Consider the following 21,262-nt stretch of genomic DNA (forward strand, 5'->3'; position numbering starts at 1 on the left):
CGAGACAGGGTTTCTCTGTGGCTTTGGAGGATGGCAGACATTTTACCTGAGTTGCGTCTGAAAGGTGTGTGGGGAAGTTTATCAGTAATGTATTTGGTCCTGTAACTGAGCAGATTTCAAAGAAAATGTATCAAAGGTACAACATTGTTTCTTCTTGTTGATTATAGTAAAATGAGAAATGGAAAGAGAGAAATGAAGGGAAAAACTTTTTTTAAGGGAAGGACTTTTAAGAAAAATGTAGTGAAGTCTTATTGATTTGGAGCAATTTTTATCACATATAATGTGGTATGATTCAGACATCACTGTTAAGAAATCATGTCATGTTCAGAATGTGGCTTGGACAGCCTTTGCTGAAAGAATTGAGAGGCAATCTCTGTTTCTCTGACTCCATCTCCGTCTCTCTGTCTCTGTCTCACACACAGAAAGACATACACAGAGACACACACACACAGGCATAGAGATACAGAAAGACAGACACACCACACACACACACACACACACACACACACACACACACACACGCACGCACGCACGCACGCACACCTTGCTATGTAGCCCAGGCTAGCCTCTAACTCATGATCCTCCTGCCCCAGCCTTTCAAGTGCTTCGATTACAGTATATATGACCACATCATGGTACATTGAGGCCTCTTTGGGGGAAATTACATACACTAAACTGGAATTTACAGGTCTCCTTAACTCCCCCAGCAGAGGTTAGAAAGCACTTTGTTTTCCTTTTGTGGTGTTGGGAAGCAGAACAACGGTACGCAACATTTTACCATTCTACTTCACTTCTCCCTCTCCTTTTTCTCCACACCTTTTATTTATTTCTTTTCTCTTATTATGAATCTGATTATCATTTAAAGACAGGGTCTCACTATGTAGCCCTGGACATCCTGAAACTTACTGTGTAGAGCAGGCTGGACTTGAACTAACAGAGCTCCACCTGCCTCTGTTTCTCAAGAGCTGAGATTACAGACATGTACCCAGTTCACTCCTTTCATTCTTAATCTCTCTTCTCCAACCACAGTTTCTGGGGTTGTGTGTTTTTGGATTGTAATTCTAAATTGTTATTTACTTATCATCAAGTCCTCTTTTATAAGTTTTACTTCAAAATTACATTGGAGCTTGATGTTAATAACCTTTCTGTTTGTTTGTTTTAAAAACTAGCAGATGCTTTATTGTGTATACAACCTTTGCTGGTCTGAGATACTTGTCCTGAATTATTTTTATCTTTGTTTCTTGACCTTTTCAGCAATAACCCATGTGAGTTATATAACTTGTGGTTGTGTAATTTTTTTTCTTCCTCACAGGTGTGACTCTAGGCTGGTAAAGAATTCTTGCCTATTATTCTTAGGCTTTGGAAAGTATGTAAACATATTTTTCTCTTTATTCCCAATGTTTTTATTCCCCCACCAATATTTTCCTTTAGTTCTCATGTGAGAAACCCAGTGTGACTTTCTTGTATGTGTTAAGCTCCCCTGTCCACACAGTAATGCCCAGAAGTATGTGATTTTGTTAATAATTGTATTCAGTTTTGTGAAAATGTGTATCACTTTAAAAAGTAATTGTGCCTAGCATATTTATTCTGTTGTTTTTTAAAGCTCTCATTTGTATATTTTCTTTTTGGCAATTTTAATCTTTTTCCTTGTTTGTCCCCAACTCCCATGGGGGGGACGGGGGGTCGGGGTTAAGGAACCAACCCAGGGCCTTATGCTTGCTTTTGACTTTTACTTGGGGGATTTTGCTGTCATGGTTCCTATACTGACCTTCTACATTTTGGATTTTTATTTGTAGGAGTTCCCATCCTATTTAGGTGTTTCCATAATGAAATTTAAACTTTTTTTCAAATAAATAATTTTGGGTTTCTGATGTTTTATTTATCAACATTGTCTTGTATGCCATTAATTTCCATACATTTTAAAATTATCTATTCTCTATGTGTTAACTGCTTCAATGGGAGATGACCATCCTGGTTTTTTGCATTGTTTTTTATTGTTTAAGTATTAAATTCTTTAAAAAAAAATAACTTGTGGCTCCCTTTTGCTCTTCAACAAGCAATACCGTGTATGTCCAGCAGGCTAATAGATGGGCAGGCTCCTCTGAGAGCATTTGCCTGCACCAGGAACACCCGTTAGGTCCAAACAGACAGCTGCTGTTCCAGTTGATGCCAAAGCAACCAATGCACTTCACTTCTGCTTCCGCTGCTGTGATGCGCCTTCTTCCTGACTGGCCTTTGACCCCTTCTGCTTTGCAAATGATCAGAAGCTATTCAAACCAGGCCAAACGAACTGCTGAATCTAAAATAAGCCACACAATCTTCATTCTTCTTTCTACTCCCCCAAATAAGCCATACTTTCTTTATTTCCCTTTCTACTCCCCGAAACCTCTCCACAGTCGCTGTTTGTCCTACAGACCCAGCTGAAAATACGAAGCGCTGTGTGCTCAGCGCCACCTTCCCAGCAGCCGTCACTAGCTTTGTCTTCTTCTCTTGTCTTTTTTTCTGTCTCCCTCTTTGAGAACTCTGAGTGCAGACGCTGGCCTCCAGTGGTCCTGATTTTTTATTATGATGAGTCATAAAAATGTCCTCGGTTTTGTCTCCAGGTTATTTACATAGTCTTCAACTATTTAAGTTTTATAATTTAGAACTTCCATTACTTTTTTTTTAATTTTGGCAATCATATCTTTATTTCCTAAAAGGGCCTTTGTGTCTGGTTGTTTTTTGTTTTTGTTTTGTTTTGTTTTTCCCTCCAAAATCATGGTAGCCAGACTTGCTTTACAGAAGTGCTGCCCTTCCAAAAACCTCTGAGGATAAAAAGTCAACCTAAAAAGTTATCTTGTTTCTTCTATGATGAATTTTTTAAACTCCAAGATCCCTTATGCCATTTGGCTATCTTTGCATTTTTTTTCAAGCTATGTTTCTTTTCTCAGATGTTTCTATTCATGTTTGAGAAAGAACTATGCGACTGCTATATTCCTACACAGCTGTGACGTCAGGGCATCTTCCCTGTAGGGTGTGTGTTTGGGATGCTGAAGTGAGGTAGGTGGAGTTCTGTAGGTAAACTCACAAAGGCAGGGCAGGCAGGAAAGCAGCTGACCCCTGCCATTGACCAAGGAGAGTCATCCTTGGGCGTGGGATTCTGTTTAAAATTGTAACTTTAATTGTTTATAATATAACTGCATGTATTACAGAATATATTTTAATGTTTGTGTACAAGTTTACAATGTGTGGTGCTAAATCAGAGTTATTATTATTTTCAGTAGTGTAAACATTTACATTTTTGAGTATTAAGATTATTCTTTTACTTAGAAATATACAATAAATTATTGTTATGTAAATGAGTCACACTACTGTTACAGAATGTTGGCATTCACACTACTCATCTAAATGTAATATTGTACCTGTGGACCAATCTCTCTCTCTCTCTCTCTCTCTCACTCTCTCTCACTCTCGCTCTCTCTCTGATGCCCCTCAAGTCCTTCAAAGAACCCCAGTTGACCACTGTTGTATTCTACAACTTCAAGATCACTTCTTTGTGTGTGTGTGTGTGTGTGTGTGTGTACACACTAATGTGTTAATGAATGTGGAGGTCAGAGGACAACTGTTGTTTCTCCTAAAGTGCTTCCTTTTTTGTTGTTGGAGGTGTTCGTTTTGTTTTTGTTTTCTTTTGAGGTAGAGACTCCTGCTTGCACCTGGGCTTGCTGATTAGACTAGGCTGGCTGTCACAGTGCTGGCATTAGCAGTATGTTCTACCATGCCAAGCTTTTTATGTGGGTGGCCGAGACTGAACTCAGGACCTTTCGCGCATGGCAAGCACCTTGCCAACTGAGCCATCTCTCTAGCTGAATACTCTAAGTGCAGCTGATTAAAATGTCTGTTGCTCAGAGTTTTATTTTGTTTTAATATGATGTAGGTAGCCAATTAGGGAAGCCCCACTCTGATACTGGAAATAAAAAGACCTGAGGCTGTTGATGGTGATCACGTAAAGTAGCATTGCGTTTTTATAAACAACTCACATGCAGCTTAACTGATATCTTTAAACTGTAAGACGGCTGTGACTTCAGATGTGGATGGAAATAACTGTCTTTCATTTTGAATAAAGAAATGTGGTTAAACCACAGTCTCCATTTATTTGCATTATTCCAGTGGAAGGTAGAGTGGCCATGCTGGAGTCTACAGGTCCATAAGCTTTGTCCTATCCTTAGATATCTGTGGAATTAATTATAGTCTTACGGCTCTTTGCCTTTCTTATTGGGATGAGATCTTTTTCTGTTGAGGAATCTTCATGTGAGCTAAGGTGATGCTTCACATTTTATGAGCCGCTTTGGCCTGGCTTTATTTAAATTGAAATCCCATGCTGCTGCCATATCTGATACATCACTGATTCAGACCCAGCCTGGCCTGTGCTGCTGGGAAGTACAGGAGCAGATGTTGAGGGAGGATGCTGAGTTGACAAGAGGGGGCCAGCTTGGGAGACAGACACTTCCCCTTCTCTAAGGCACCAAACTTTCAAATTCTGTATATTTTATGGTGCTAAAAGGTGGGAAGGGACACACAGTCATGTCTCCTCTTTGTCGTGTTTCCCACCTTCTTTTTGTCTTCTGCCCACAGGGGAAACATTTCTCAACTCTATAATCTCCTAAAAAAAAACGACAGCAGGCTCAGGGCTGTCTGTCTGCCAGGAGAGTCCCAGGAGGAGAGCAAGCCAGTTTTTCTGCTGTCATTTCAGAGTCCACAGTCATTTTAAGATTGACTGAGTCTAGAGGGTTTGAAGCCAGACTTACTGCAACCTGGCTGTTACTAGACATTCATAGAACAAGAGAGGAAATAGAAAAACTAAAGGCTAGGGTATGGAAACTTACGGAACACACTCTGACCATGTGTAAGTTCTCATGCTGGCTATGTCACCACTGAAAACCTTTAAAACAAATGACATAACTAAGGGCTACTTAGTCTTCTTGCATTGATCAAAACAGGACATCATCTGTCTTTCTATTTCTCATTCATAGTTAGAGAAAATATCACCACCACCATCATCATCAGCTTTGATTTATCTGAAGAGCTGGCTAAAATAGACCTTTGGGAGCATTTACATATCCAATTACAACAGGGTGATTATTTATATCCTTAAGACTGCCTTGCACAGAAAAATGCCTGACCTAGCTGAAATTTTGTAATAATGCCACACTTGTGTAAGTGCCCTTAATGTTTAAAAAGATTTTCATATCCACTTTCTTAAATCGAGTCTCACTAGAACCCAGTTTGATAAGTAGGTCTCAAATATTATTATCTCTCCATTACAGACAAGAACTTAGAGGATCTATTAATGACTTATCTGAATTCAGTTAACCAGCTAGCCCCGAAACTTAAATTGCATTCTAGGTGTTCCTCCCAGGACTCCTAAGATAATGCTGTCTTCCTTCCTACATTTGTGGAGACTGGTATCATTGGATCACAGTGGAAATAATCTCTAAGTCTGTAGTTTGCTTCTGAGAAGGTGGAAGATTTTACTTTTTGGCATGTCTGCACTGAGGTGCTTAGGGTGACTTCATGGTGGGGTGAAGACAGGGAGACCCAGGATACACTGGGGCAGTTACACCCCCTAATGTTGGTTCCCAGCTATGCTTCCTTGGAAGGAATGCCTTGTAAATGAGCAGGAGGAGCACAATTTACAGTCGGCTGACTTTTCCCTCACAGACAATTTATTTTGTAGCTATATCAGTACCACATGAAGTCTATATTTTCTTGAAGGTGATTCAAAATCTTTGTCCACTGTGGTTGTATCTCAATACCCAGCCCTCTCCATACCTTTTCTTCCTAATGGCCAAATTGTTCAGGTGTCTGTGTATTCTCCAGGAAGTCAAGTCCTTCGAGGAATCTTGGTTTGTGTTTTTGCTACTCTAGGATTATTTATTAATGTCATGATTTTTTTTGCTCTTAAAAGTGTCTAGGATTGGATATTGGGGATGTCAACACTATTCACTGTCAGAATATGGCACCATGTCCTAGGTAGTTTGGTGAAATTGAAAATTCCATCAAATTTGTGTGTTCTAGGATGAGTATGGAGCCGGTTTGGTATACTGAAACAGAAGGGAAAGTTTGCTATAGGCTCACAAGTTTCCTACACCTGCATTAGCCTTCTGTAGAATGGACCCTCCCTGGGAGCTGTGGAAAGCTATTCTGAATGTAAAAGAAGGACCCAAGTGCAAGGTAACACAAAGGAAATCATCATTTGTCAGTATGGGCTAGGTTCTACCGAATAAGCAACTTGAAATGTCCATGCTCAGAAAAACAAAGCTTATCTCTCACTCTTGCTCTCCTTGACTGTTGGCATGGGACTTTGTTCCATATTGCTGGTGGGAACTTTGGCTTGTTGAGGATCAAGTATTTTGAAATGCTATCATCCATCCCTTTATCTGACTGTGTGGAGGCAGAGCTTTGCTGCAGGGCTTTGTCTCCCAAAGTCCTTTGTCTGAAAGAGTGCTGTTGGAGTGGAAGCTAATGTGCACCAGATATGTAATTTGACTTTATTATTAGTGTTATTGCCAACCTGAAGGTAGTGCTTGTTTTCTATGATTTCTTTGGTTGTTTTAAAATAGGGATTAGCCTGGTGGTGACACATGCCTTTAATTCCAGCACTCGGGAGGTAGAGGCAGAGGCAGAGGCAGAGGCAGAGGCAGAGGCAGAGGCAGAGGCAGAGAGGCAGAGAGAGAGGCAGAGAGAGGAGAGAGGCAGAGAGGCAGACAAGCAAACAAACAAACAAGAAAAAAAAGGGATTAGCTTACATGTAGTAAAATTAAAATCTCATTACAGATCGTTGTGAGCCACCATGTGGTTACTGGGAATTGAACTCAGGACCTCTGGAAGAGCTGCCAGGGCTCCTAACCTCTGAACAGTCTCACCGGCCTCTTTGTTTGTTTCTTTTTTTTTTTTTTTTTTGAGACAGGGTTTCTCTCTGTATCCTTGGCTGTGCTGGAACTTGCTTTGTAGACTAGGCTGGCCTCAAACTCCGAGATTTGTCTGCCTCTGCCTCCCGAGTGCTGAGACTGAAGGCATCATCATCATCATGCCAGGCTAAGTCATAGTATATTATAAGGACAGCTTGTTTTCTTTGTAGTGGAGGGACTTTAGTTGTTTATTAGTTTCGGTGACTAAGAAAGCCAGTTTAAACAGTCATCTAAAGAATTTTGTATGAATATAACAGGCTGTAATTTCTCTTGGGTAAATATTTAAGAGTAAGGCAGCTAAGTCATATGGTAAGTTTATATTTGACTTCATAAGAAACCATTAAACTGTTTTCCAGATTGGCTTTCATTTTCCATTAACAAACCAGTATTTATGGGAGTTTGAGTTGCTTTATTTCCTTGCCAATGCTTGATATTATCAGTTTATTTTTAAACTACTTCACAGGTCTATATTGAACACATAACCTAATTTTCTGGTAACTGCCTTTTATCTAAAAAAAAAAAAGAGAAATGAGTAAAATGAAGAGGTATTGTTTTCAGACAGCTGCTCAATATAGAGCCCATACTGGCCTCAGACTTTCAAGCCTCCTGCTTCTGCCTCCTCAGTGGGGCATTATTTACAGCTGTACACCATCACACCTGAATAATATCAGCATTAATCACACGTTGTGCTTAACACAACACAAAGTGTTTTAATTTTGACTTGCAATTTCTTTTTACCAAGTGTTTGGAATGTCAACCATATTTCACCAGGCAGTACTTCTCAGTGTGGACAAACTTCTTTTTTAGACTCAGCAGTCATGTGTGATTGCTGCTGTTGTACTGGACGCTGTGGAGCTAGATTTAGTCATGTGGCTCAATCCGTTTGTGGGTGACCTGGTAAAAATTTGATATCTGAGTATCCAGAAAATGATAGTGAACACTTGTGTCTCCTGAAAGCAGAACAAGACAAATAACCATCACTAAGCTGCTAAGATGAACTAACCCTGATTATCTTCTAACATACAGCTTCTACTTCCTGTAGATAAGAGTTAAATCTATGAAGCCAAGTTAAAAAATCTCCTTGATGCCATTATCACTGCAAAAGTAAATATGTGATCAGTATAGAAGAATGAAAATCCAGGTAAGCTCAAGAGAGGAATGAAAAGTTACCTGGAATCAACACCGAAGACAATTTATGCTGGAGGGGATGTGGAGAGAGAGGAACACTCCTCCACTGCTGGTGGGAATGCCAACTCATACAGCCTCTTTGGAAATCAGTATGGAGATTCCTCAGGAAAATGGGAATTAATCTACCACTAGACCCAGCAATTCCACTCTTAGGCATTTATCCAAATGAGGCAGGTTCATACAACAAGGGCATCTGCTCCACTATGTTCATAGCAGCATTGTTTGTAATAGCCAGAACCTGGAAGCAACCTAGATGCCCCTCAACTGAAGAGTGGATAGAGAAAATGTGGTACATTTACACAATGGAGTATTACTCAGCAGAAAAAAACAATGGAATCTTGAAATTCGCAGGGAAATGGTTAGCACTGGAAGAAACCATCCTGAGTGAGGTAACCCAGTCGCAAAAAGACAAACATGGTATGTACTCACTCATATATGGATTTTAGATATGGATCAGGATAGTGCCAGTCTGCACTTCCACAGATAGAGAGTCTGGGAAACAGGAAAGAACCTAAAAGATATGCATATATACATAATACCCAAGAGAAGAGGATGGAGACAAGATCCTCTGAATGGATGGGGAACAGGGCGAGGGGGGGGTAGTGGGACCTGGGAAGAATAGAGGGGGTAAAGAGGAAGGGAGTTGGTCATGGGGAAACAGGAAGTTGAGGGGGTGGGGGTAGAATAGGGGGAAGAGGGAATCATAGGATCGAAGACAGATCAGGCACCAGAGTGACCTCGAGTGATCTAAAGGTATAACATCAATTGGCAAGCTAAGCAATAGTGGAAGGACCACCTCGAATGCCCATTCCTGATAATGAACTTGATGTCTATAACTATCCGGGAGCCTTCATCCTGGGACTGATGGAAGCAGAGGCAAACACACAACTAAGCACTGAACTGAACCCAAGGAACCCAGTGACAGAGAGAGAGGAATGATGAGCAAATTGGCAAAGAATGGGCTGGCAAAACCAGCAGAGACAGCTGATCTGAACAGGGGAGTGCTCTTGGACCCCAGACCGACAGTGGGGAGGCCAGAATGGGACTGATCTGGACCCCCCAAATGTGAGTGTCAGTGAGAAGGCCTGGACAACCTATGGGGCTCTGAGCTGTGGATCAGTGTCTATCCCTGGTATACAATCTGTCTTCATGTGCCTATAGCACAAAGAGAGATGCTCTCTCAGCCTGGACTCTTAGGGGAGTGCCTTGACCCTACCAAGAGTAAAATGATAGACTCTAGACATCCCCTATGTGGAAGGATTTGGCAATAGGGTGGGAGGGAGGGTGGAAGGGGAGTGCGGGAGGAGGGGAGGGAGAGGGAACTGGGATTGACATGTAAAACAAGCTATTTAAAATTAAAATAAAAAAAAGTTACCTGGAATCTCAGAAATAATATTTTGTTGTACAATTTTTAAGGATGATTGTATCTGTTTGTGTGCACATGTACACATGCACATGTGTTTGCATGTGTGTAAGAATATATGTATATGACCAAAATGTTGAAACTTCTGTGTACTGAATTGTGTGCCTCCAATAGATGCTTAAAATGCCCATTTTAATTATTATATAATGCAAATTGAATATCCCTTATATGAAATGCTGTTGGGTTCAGATTTTGTATTTTTTGGCGCATATATATATGCATATATATATATATATATATATAGTGACAAATTGGGTTAGGACTGAAGTCTAAACACAAAATTCACTTGTTTTGTATACACTTTATAAATATACCCTTGCTGCTCACATGAGGTCGGTGTGGAATTTCCACATGGGACATTATGTTGTAACATATAAGATTTCTATTTGGGAGCATTTCATATTTGGGGCTTTAAATTGGGGGGGCCTCAGCACTGTGCCTTCATCTAGAGGTCTCACAATTTGTCCAACTCGTTCTATATAATAGGCCATTGAGATACTGGGATAGTATAAATTGGGATGGGGCAGATGTAATGTCTATTTTGGAATATTTCCTTACATGACCCCAAAGCAGCATGTGTGGAAATCCTGTGGTGTTAGTTTTCTGTCTCTGGGTGGGGGCAGGAGGCTGAGAGAATCTACTTTAGTGAGGTAAAGGCTGATTTGACTCTTGATTTTGGAGGTGTCAACTGTTGGCCGCTTGGCTCCAAGGACTGGGGCCTGTGCTGAGGCAGAGCACCAGATAGGGAGTATCTCTTGGAGCAGAGCTATTGAATTCACAGCAGCCAGGAAGCAAAGAGTGAAAGGAAGGGGCCTGGACCTCAGAAAAACCTTTAAGGATAAACACCAAGAACCCAACTTGCTCCAACTGGTTTGGCTCTAAGGGTTCTGCCTTGTCCTGGTAGCACCATCAACTGGGGACCAGACCTTCTGCACATGATCACTGGGGAATGTTCACGATCTAAACCACAACATATTGTCTCTGAATCCCAAAGGGCCACTCCATCTCCAATGTGTGGGTATGGGGGTACTTGCCTGTGATTCCACTATCAGGCAGGAAGAAGCAGGAGGATCTTAAGTCTCAGACCTTCTTGGCACACATTGTGAAACTTTGCCTCAAAAGACAAAGGAGAAAAAAAGAATCTCTCAACCCACCCTGAAGAATCCTTATGGTCTTACCAGTTAACAGCATTACTGAAGTCCAAGTTCAAAGTCTGCTCTGAAGTTTGAGGCAGATTCCTTGCTGTAAAAATAAAACACTCAGATACAATAGTACAAGGTAAACATTTCCATCCCAAAGGAGAGCAATGGGGGCCTGTAAAAGGAAAACCAGATCAGAGCCTGATAAGAGCCACGCAGGGCAGCCATTCAGTCCTAGAGCTTGCTGGTCAGCACTGGGGACACAGGTTGGGTTCATGTGGCTCGCCACCTATAGTCACATTCTAAATTGTCCTCTCCTGCTGTGTTCTTTCTCTCCTTTCCTTGTTATATCTGTCCTTTTCTCAGGTCTTTCAGTAGAAATAGTTACAACTGGGAATATTCAGCTGAGAAAAGTAGCTAAGTAGTTAGTAAATGAAAATACACTTTTCTGTCATTTTTGCCTATTTCCTTGACTGCCATGCATTCCTAACTAGCAAATGTCAGCCTGTGGCTATTCAGGGTGTTCTAGGTAGAAGAAGGAGGTACTCAGGTATCTAGAGAACAAAAGATGACGTCTGGAAAACCAGGAAGGAAAGGGGTCATAGGACAGAGCAAATTCGTTAAGGTTTTACTTAAAAACCCAAAGTCAGTGTAACTTAACACAAGAAAGAAATTGATTAATGTGTTAAGATGTTCTCCATGCCTTCTTTTTATTGGCTGTTGCCATTTGGCCTTTTCAGCGACCTCTAATACCTGGCTTTCTTCTGTGGTAGGCACAGAAGAAGTATTGAAAATATTTAACAACTGCCAAGGCAGGAAATTCAACCAATGAGAAACAAACCTTGTCCAAGACAATTGGTATGGTCTAAACAAGGTTCAAGAATTGGGTAGCTACCTGGAGCAAGAGAAATCAAACAGAGAAACGCATTTTAAAACCTTGGAGGGTTTGCTCTCTTCGGTTTAACCTTGCGTGCATTTCAAATGATACTGATAAGGAAACGTATTTCCCCCAAAACAATGAATTGCCTCTTCCTTTCTCTAAAACAGTATCTGAAGTGGTAGAGAATGATTAATATACTGACTGTATGAGAAATGCAAAACTTCTGCACAGAAACAAGCAGATACAGAAAGATAAACAAAGGTGCCCCCACCCCCAGAGCAAAGAAATACAGATCCGTACAACACTCGTCATAGGATAGCTTATGTTCTCTCCATCACTTTCCACATTATTTTCTCATTGGACCTGCCACTCCCCAGTTTGGTCACAATGGCCTTGGTCAGAAGGCCCCAGGGAAACTCCTGCCTCTGCCTCTGCAGTGGTAGGACAGAGCCTCCCTCCCCCCACCCCTGGCTTTTAATGTGGATGATTGGAATCCAAACTCAAGACCTCGTGTTTACACAGCGAGTCCTTTACTGACTAAAACACTTCTCCAGTCCCTAATTCTAAAGGGCACGAAGCAGAGAAAAGTAACAACAGATATTGTCACGTGCTGCAGCTGATAAAACAGGACAAGCACACTAAAATTGCACGAACTCCCAAGGCAGGACATGACCCGAGGAGGGACCTTAAGAGGAGAATGGTTGTGTAGAAGGAAGACAGAGGGAAGGGAGATAGAAATGAAGGGGTCAGTGAAGTAGAGAAGGAAAGCAGGAAAGATAGTGCGGACAAACAGCAGACTCTGTGACAAGGGTCAGCAAAGCCCTGGTGGCAGCACCGGAGGTCCTGCTGTAGAGGTCCTGCTGTAGCCTTGCTGATGGTGTGGTTAAGGAAGGCTAAGACAGGTAAGGGCAGGGGATCTCTTCGAAGCAGCACAGTGAGAACATAAACTCCCACATGTTCCCCTATGTGTCCTTGGCCTAGTCTTCCCGGTAGGTAGTAGGTGGGGGCAGAGGGGGGGCATGCAGCTCATTCTTGGACTACAAGAGGAATGGCGATGGCGCTTCCTTTGTCACCCCCGTGCAGCAGTGAGTTTTATATATGCTACGATGGCCTAGCTACAGGAAGGAGTCATTAATGTCCAGGGAACAATGTGCTGGGGACATTTTCTGGGGACAAGATAGACAGACAAATTGTTGTGCCAAGATCCTGAGATGTGGCAGTCTGACTCATATAGTAGGTAGGGCTGTTTGTTCTAGAGTGCTGTCGTAATTAACTGCCTGACTTGGGGCCACCAGTCATTTTACCTGTCAGTGAGAATAATAATGGTACCCACCTCACAGGGTCATGGGCCAAGTATCCTGTGTTAGGGACAAAGTATACAGTATGTGTTACCTACTAGGTGAGCAGTGTCAAGGCGGTGGAAATATGATGACGGGGCCGGCCGATCTGAGAAGTTACTGTGGGTCATAGTAACAAAAGTTCCCAATGTGGGTACATGAAGCAGGAGCATGAGGATATAGACTCATCTGTCAGCAGAGACTCAGCGACCTTGGAGTGGGAACTCTGGGACTGCTTGCTACCGGTGTAGAGAGAAGCCCATGGGAGCTGGTGAAGGGGGCTGTGATAAAGAAATACAACAAATTTATCTGACAGGAGAAATTGGTAATGCTATGCTCCTGCCTTTTCCTTTACGTCTGTTTCTTAACAAAAGATTGTTTTCATTTAGCAAGTATAAAATGTTTTGAGCCCCCCTTGAGTGCCATAATTGTAGGCATTCTTAAAAATGAAATCAAATAGTTTGTTCTAGTGAAAAACCAACTGTCTTAAGTTATTCCTTATCGGCAGTGGTTACAAAGTAGGAGAGGCTAGGGGCTGCAATCTGTTGTTCAGGCATCACCCTGCTTTTGTAAGCACTTTCCACTTGCCTGAGAAAATACCCCACCTCTAAGTGAAGAGAGGGGAGGTGGCAGGGAACTCGGGTCCCACCCAAGTGGTGGCTGCTCTCTGAGGGCGATGACTACTGCTTTAATTCAGTCCGCTATTCCAACCATGTTACAGAGCCCCTATATATGCTCCAGACACATATAAAAAACGCTGCTGTCCCTAGGACCACAACAGCTCCGGAGACCACTGAGGGAGAGCCAGGCAATTCCTAGTCCCCTGAATACTCCACCACCACACCTAGGTTATCTCAAGTTCACCCATGCTGTGGCTGTTGGCTAAGTGGTGACAGTTACAGGGACCCTCAGGTTTCATGTCATCTAGTTATTCTAAAAAGCTAGGAGTCCAGGTGCTTTAGAACATGGACCTGCCCAGTTTGGTCAGGAATATCGGAAGCTACTAGGATCCCTGCCCATCCACAGCTCTGGGTTGAGTGTTACTTCAAATTCCTTTCCGGACGGTCTAACCATCACAGCTGTGCCAAGGTAACCCGGGCATCTTTTCTGCAGGCCCATGGGAACCCAGGCTGCATATTTCCCATTTAGTCATCCCCAGATCAAAATGACTAAACCTGGGCCAGCTATTTTTATTTAGTTCTCTAAAAATAGCTATCACTCAGTCCTGGCTGGAAGTCAAGCGCCCCCCCCCCCACCCCGGCCCCAGCACTCTTCAAGTGGGCACACCAGAAGGCTTTTGCCCTGACACTGACTTCCCAAGCTTTGACATCTGGGGGCGCAGCCGGACCCACCCAGACTGGGTGGTGTTTTCAGACTGAGTTTTTTAGAGAGCTCGAAAGGTGTATTCACTGTGGAAGTCTCAACCTAGAACACACGTGCCTAAAAAAAGACTTCTAGGCTGCAGGCAAAATCCTTGAGGGCCCTGAAGTGAAGAAGACCACCAGGTCTGCTCCAGGCTCCGTGGGCGAACAGAGAGGTGGAGAGGTAAGCAGTTAGGACTTGGGTGTGAGCACCCTGTGCCTACCTGGCTTCTCCAGGCGGGGTGGGTGTGGACCCGGCTCGAGGACCCTCCAACAGAGTCTGAATGGAGACCTAACCTCCTATTTCTACCCCGCCCACCGGTGTGACCACTTTTGATCCCGCCCCAGACAAAGCCAATCCAACTCCTGCAGGATGAATAAGGGGATCAGATTGCCCTCTCGGCTTCCCCCACCCCCACCTCACGGCGGCTCCCCCTCCCCCACGTGACTCTCTGGAATCTTTGCCAAAGCTTGGAATCTCTGAGTCCGTTTTCACACCCAGCAAAGGAGAGAGGAAGGAGGCGAGAGAGGAGGAGCGTGTGTGCTTTAAATGCTGGGATCCACTCGGGAACTTATCTCGTGCGTTTCCAGGCCCCTCATCTTAGGAGCATTGAGTTCGGGGTCTTCTCCAGCCTCTTTCTACAATTTTTGCTCCACCCCCACTTGGGTAATCGCACCTCCGCCCTGCAGCGCGGCTCCTGGCTGCACCGTGCGGAGGTGGGCGTCGGTGTGGAGCAAGCCGCGCCCCTCGGCACTCCTCCTCCCGGCGAGGGGCGGGGGAGAGAAAGTGGCAGCAGCGCCCCCCACGCCTTCGCTGTGGAGCTCTGGCCTGCAGCAGCCCGGCGGCGCGGTGCAGTTGCAGCGCCCCGGAGTCTCGGAGCTCCCGCAGGGCCTCACAAAGTTTGCAGCCAGCAGCCCTGCACGGTCGAGCTCCCTGAGCGCTGCAGTGGGCCGGCCCGGCGTGATCGCGGCGACCCCCTCGGACTACGACAGCACGCCGACAGACGGGGGGCGTGCCGAGAGAACTTTGAAAAGCCGCCGAGGAGAAACCTGCGCCTGCAGCTCGCCAGTCGGGGACCTCTGGAGGAACTGGTGTAGCCCGAGGGAACGCTACGAGATCCCAGCAGCCGCTGACCCGCAACTTTCCAGCTAGCCTTGGCGGCGGGCAGAGCTTTGCCTGGTTCCTGCAGGTTCAGCTCCCGCTGGTGGCTGATCTGATTGCTGGAGAGCCGGGTGAGCCTCCGGACTGAGTGTTGCTCTCGGCGGCGGCATCCTTCTCGGGTCCACCCCCCTCTTCCTCCCCAGCTCGGCTCCCGGCGGAGCAGCCCGCGTTCCGGCACTGTCCGCGCGTCCCGGCTCCCGGCGCCGCAGCCTGGGGTTTGGCCAGAGCAGGTTCTTGGATGCTGAACACTGAGCTCCTCCTGCGAGAGTGCCGCGGCGGCGATGAGTGTCCTCCAAGCGTGGCTCGGGGTGGCCCTAGCGCTGGCGGAATTTGCAGTATTGCCTCACTGCGAAGGTAAGGTAAAGGCGCGGTGCCGAGTGTCTGTGTGTTCCGTCGCGTGCGGTTTAAAATACTCAGCCGCTTTTCGAGTGTTGTGGGTGGAAGTTCCTGAATTGGGGCGAGGGGTGGACGTGGAGTGGGTTTTCCTGTCTCCTGAAACCCCCCACTCCTGGTTTCTCTTGAGGTCAAATCACAGCCCGTCACGGCCCCTCTCCTTTTTTTGGGGTGGGTGGGTGGCCTCTTGTGGTGACATTTCTAAAAGTGTATCTTCCTTCCACTTCTACCCTACCCCTTCCTGGAGGAAAAGCAGCTACATGGAGCTTAGGTAAGGAGTGAGTAGTTGCTCTCACTCCTGTGAAACATAAAATCCTCACCCAAGCTCGCCCCATCGTTCTTTTTGCCCTCCTCGCCCCAATAAGTCTCCCACTTAAAGAGCACTTAAGATTTTGTAAGTAGTGGGTTAGACTGTTCTGGATGTAGACGACTCAGTTGCTCTGAAATAAATCTTCCCTGGCACCGAGAGAGCATGAGGCTGCCTGCTTCTCCAGGGGTGGGAAAAGTGGTTAATAAGGGTCTAGGCTCTTCTCTTCTCCCTGGGTTCTCATTGAGGGGAGAGGGGTTCCACTTCCCCTAGAGCTGGGGAAGAGAAAGCAGACTTGGGTGTTGTCGCCAGGATAGCGTACGCAATCTCGGCTCAGATAATGAACCAGTTAATAAATCAAGAGTTGGGGGGGTGGTTGACATGCTGAGTCTGGCGCCGGTCCCTCCCCTCCCCCCACTCTGGCGCGCAGCGAGCTCTCACCTGCTCAGAGCCGCCGAGACAGTGTCAGGGTTAGCACTTATGGAGGGGGAAGGGAGTGGCGGGCTTGGAGGGGGACGACTTCATCCACTGCTGGGCTGTTTCTTCTCCCGGCTCCATTCAGGATTCATCCAGCTGCAGGAAAGAGTTCACCTGCCCAGTTGCAAATCATATAGGCGGTACTGTGCACGTGTCACCTCCCCTGCACCTTCCGCACGAAGTGGTGGCCGACTGGAGGTCGCAGGAGGACAAAAACCTCAGGTGGGCTTCCAGTCTCCAGAGCCGTGGCGCCTCTCTTCCATACCACCTTTCTCCTAGTAAGCCAGCTGGCCTTGGGAACCCACGCGCAGACTTTCCCCACGAGTTAAGGCGCCACCTCATATAGTCGTGGAAATTATGTCAACGGGTACTATTCCCAGGAAAAGCAGGCCTGGGGACTGTGCAGCTCTTTTCAAACTGTGACCAATCTGTTTTTTTTTTTTTTAAGAATTATGTATAGACACATGTATGCATACTTATAAAAAACTTGGAAATTTTAATTATAGTAATTAACCAGATGGGAGAGTCAGCCCAGGCCCCCCAAACTTTAACTTAGGACTTAGACAAATTACAGTTTCACTTGGTGGCAGTTTCTTATTTAAAAATTATAACCCAGCAACACAGAAAACATGCTATCACTCCTGGATTGCTCACCAGGGGGCAGTTGGAACAATGCTGTTTCTCAGAAGCAAATCTCTTGAAATGACAAAAGCCATTATTATTAAGAGGCTGTGGGGTATGCTCTTTGGAGGGTTGGTAGATATAGCTGGCAAAGTTTATGAACTGCCAGTGTGTGTGTGTGTGTGTGTGTGTGTCTGTGTTAGTCCTTCAAGGATTCTTGGAGAACTTTGAATCCGATTTCAGAGCAGTCTGCATGAGCTCATAGTTAGATCCTAGATTGCTAGATGTGTCAGAGTTCTTGGCCAGCCCATGCTTAGCTCTGGATGGATGAACACAGACATCTACTGAGCACATGTTATTTCCTTGCAGTATGCTAAGCATTTTACACGCTCTAGCTCATATGTTTTGTTCATATCTGTGATAATGGTCTTACACTCACAAATCAGCTATTGCCTGATAAAGCCTTTGCTTTGGGACGTCTTACTTTATTTTTCTTTAAAACTAAGACACTGGCACCAGACACCTTTAATCCCAGCACTCTGGATGCAGAGGCAGGTGGATTTCCATGAGTTCCAGGCCAGCCTGGGCTACAAAGCAAGTTCCAGAACAGCTAGAGCTACACAGAGAAACCCTGTCTTAAAAAACCAAAACCATTTCTGTGGGTTAAACCAGCCCAGTATCCCTTTCTGTCATTGGATTCCAGGAGTCAGTTCAGTGTTAGACTTGTTCAGTTGGCCTGAACAAGAGGGAACTCTTGGACCCCAGATTGATGACTATGTGGAAAGCATGGGACTGATCTAGATCCCCTGAATGTGAGTATCAGTGAGAAGGCCTAGATAATCTATGGGGCCTTGGGTAGTATTTATCCCTGGCATACAAATGGACTTTGGCTGCCCATCCCACAATGAGGGATGCTCTCTCAGCCTAGACTCTTGGGGAAGGGCCTAGGTCCTGTCCTGGATGAAATGACAGACTCTGGAGATCCCTATGGAGAGCCTCACTCTCCCTGGAGATTGGAGTGGAGATTGGGTGAGGGACTGGGAGATCTGGTAGGGGGGGTAGGGGAGGAGGGGAGGGAGAGGGAGCTGGGATTGACATGTGAAGCAAGCTTGTTTCTAACTTAAATTAAGAAGAAGAAAAAAAATAATGCAATGGCATTCTGCCTGTGTAAATACTAAAGACTTTGCAAATCACAGGGAGAAAGACAGTAACTGTAAATGTTAGAGTACAGTATAGAATGAAAAACAACTACACATGTACTCTAATTTTGTTTCTCACTAGTGTGTTTTCTTGACATCCCAACCATTCAAGATGCTATAAACCATATTTAAAGTACAACTGAATGTGCCAACCACATACAATGATGAAAGATACCATTCAACTGTGATAACATGACAATGTTTCAAAAATCATAAAATTAAAAATTTAATATTAGAAACTATTTACTTTTATTTTGGAGACACGTATTGGGGAAAGTAATTAAAATGTGTAGATATGCAACAAGAATAACATTTCTCCTTTGCTTGTATTTTAAGTCCTCAAATTATAAAATTATTTTGCATACATGAAGTTTAATTTGCATACATGTTCACAAATTTAGGAAATAAAATTACACTGATTTAAAAAAAAAAGAAAAACCAACCAACCAAACCAAACCAAACAAACAAACAAACAAAAAAACCAAAAACCAAAAAACCCAAAACACCCCCCCACACCAAACAAAACAACCCAAGAGACTGAGCTGGAAAACATATGGCCCTTGACCCAGGGAGTGATTTTCAAAATGAGTCATCTAATGTGCCCTGCTGGATGGGCTGTATTGTCACATTTCGACCTGTCAGCCCATGGAAGAATTTGTTTTCTTCTTAGTCAACAACAGAGAAGGCTTATAGTACTCCAGTTAATTCTTCCCACAGTTATAGTTGCTCTAGTGAGTCCTTCCTCACTGGCCTGTGAGCTCAGGGCACCTGCAATAACTCCTACGTCTCCAGCTCAGCTCCTAATGCAGTGAGTTCTCAAGAGTTCCAGTACGAAGAGGGATTTCCAAATAACATTCTTTTCAATTAACTTAAATAGATCAGCCTCCATGATTAAGTGGCTGACCTTGAATGAACTAGCTAACTAAATGAGGAAGGTACTCTGTGGTGGTAGCTTTAAATATGTTTTCTAATTATAGAAAAAGAGAGAGAGGTCAGGGGTTAGGGCTATGGGTCAGCGACAGAGCTTTTGCTCAAGGCCCCGGGTTCAATACTCAGCATGACAAGAAAAAAATTTTGCTGAGACTTTCAGGTTCTAAATTTTTATCTTTAAGCAACAAGAGAAAGATGAATTTTTATATCCAAGTTGTTGGCAGTGTTACTGAATATTGCCTCAAGATTGCTAAGCTGATAAACTGTGATTTGAGGAATTAATAAAATCAAGAAGTCACAGGGAGGCTTCAAACATGGCTGCTTCCTGAATCAGAGAAACTGTAGCATCATTTTCTGGAGACTCATCTTGAGTTGTGCTCACATGTGGAAATTATATGAGTTTAAACCAGATAGACAGCTGGTGTGGCATTGGGAAATACCATCAGAGACCTAGAGTGTGTCCCATTACCAATCCCCACCCGGTGGGACTTTGGCTAATCCCACATGCTCTCTAGGTTCTCCTGAACCTACTCTTAACATATTACTTCCTAAAGGGCCATTTGTTTGGGGTTTTGTTTTATTTACAGGTATATCAGCAGTGTGTTTGGCTAGAGAGTTCCTTTGGTGAGGCAGTTAATGCTTAAGACTCAGTACTGGAGAAGGACCGTAGTATTGGCTTCTTCATCCACATAGCCTCCCTCCATCTTTCATTCTGAAAACCTTTATTGAGAGCTCTTACATCCTGTTAGGTTTGGTGGGAGTTGGGGATTCTGACATCATAGGGAACAAGGAAAACAGCCCCTACATGTAGCATTTGTCTTTGAAGAAGTTTACATATCCCCAAATTTATGCTATTGGTGAGATAGCAGTAGGTTCTGAGAACCTGTGGCCCTTCTTGGGTTTCTCAGGCCTAAGATTTTACAGGCTCCACGTGATTGATACTGACGATAACTTTGCAGCTTTTGGTTTCCATCACTACCTGTGAGTAGATATAGATATGTAATGTATTATCATAGGTTCTTGTTTCAAATATATTGCATTTCCACTCCCCTGTGGGATTAGATTTTGAGTATCACCTTCCCCATAGACATCCCGGAGTGGGGACATAGCCATCTATATTCACTGTTATGGACTTGGGTGGCAACCTCACTCAATTTTACTCAGGCACAAGTAGTCATAAAACACTCTCCACCACATGGCTCAGAAGAGGGGAGGGACCACCACACGGCAGAGCTGGAGCCTCATGCCAAATCTTATGATAGTCCGGAGGCAGTTGGTCCTTTTTTTTTAGTGCCCTATTAATTGATCTGCATTCTAGGTGAGGGTAATCAGGCATAAGCTATCCTGCAGGTTCTATTTAACTATTCCACCGTGTGCCCATCCATATGCCAAATTATAACACAACATAAAGCGTGGATATTTAAATGCCAACTTGTGGCTGCATGATCCTCACTAGTCATCTTTTTGTGATTCCCTGTGTTCTGGCTCATGTTACGTCAACTTGAGACAAGCTAGAATTATCAGAGAAGAGGGAACCTCAATTGAGAAAATGCCTTCATAAGATCTGGCTGTAAGTTGTTTTCTTAATTAGTAATCACTGGGGGAGGGGCCAGCCAATTGTGGGTGGTCCACCCCTGGACTGGAGGTCCTGGGTTCAATAAGAAAGCACGCTGAGCAAGTCATAAGGAGCAAGTCAGTAATCCACCCCTCCATGGCTTCTGTGTCAACTTCTGCCACCAGGTCCCTGCCCTGCCTGAGTTCCAACACTGACTTCCCGAATTGATGGACTGTTATCTGGAAGTGTAAGCCAAATAAACCCTTTTTTTTTGCCCAAGTGGTTTTGGTCTTAGTGCTCCATTTCATATTGTTCTATTTCATCAGAGCAATAGTCACCCTAA

The 21,262-nt window shown here is 44.3% G+C and overlaps 1 protein-coding gene and 1 long non-coding RNA gene across 2 annotated transcripts in view; one reads left to right on the forward strand and one right to left on the reverse strand.

The window, feature by feature from the left end:
- Positions 1-7,624: 7,624 nt before the first annotated feature.
- LOC110340540 lies at positions 7,625-14,660 on the reverse strand. The gene is made up of 3 exons (XR_002382333.2): positions 14,500-14,660; positions 10,737-13,195; positions 7,625-7,897 (listed from the first exon to the last, which is right to left on the reverse strand). It is a non-coding gene; the product is annotated as an uncharacterized LOC110340540 (long non-coding RNA).
- A 944-nt stretch (positions 14,661-15,604) lies between these two features.
- Fras1 (Fraser extracellular matrix complex subunit 1) overlaps positions 15,605-21,262 on the forward strand; it is a 400,187-nt gene continuing 394,529 nt past the window's right edge. Inside the window, exon 1 of the mRNA XM_040747451.1 lies at positions 15,605-15,791. Coding sequence (XP_040603385.1) covers positions 15,719-15,791 — 73 coding nt within the window. The 5' untranslated portion in view covers positions 15,605-15,718. The remainder of the gene's footprint in view (positions 15,792-21,262) is intronic.

The sequence above is a fragment of the Mesocricetus auratus genome, unplaced genomic scaffold, assembly GCF_017639785.1.
Source record: "Mesocricetus auratus isolate SY011 unplaced genomic scaffold, BCM_Maur_2.0 Super-Scaffold_100006, whole genome shotgun sequence".
Lineage (NCBI taxonomy): Eukaryota > Metazoa > Chordata > Mammalia > Rodentia > Cricetidae > Mesocricetus > Mesocricetus auratus.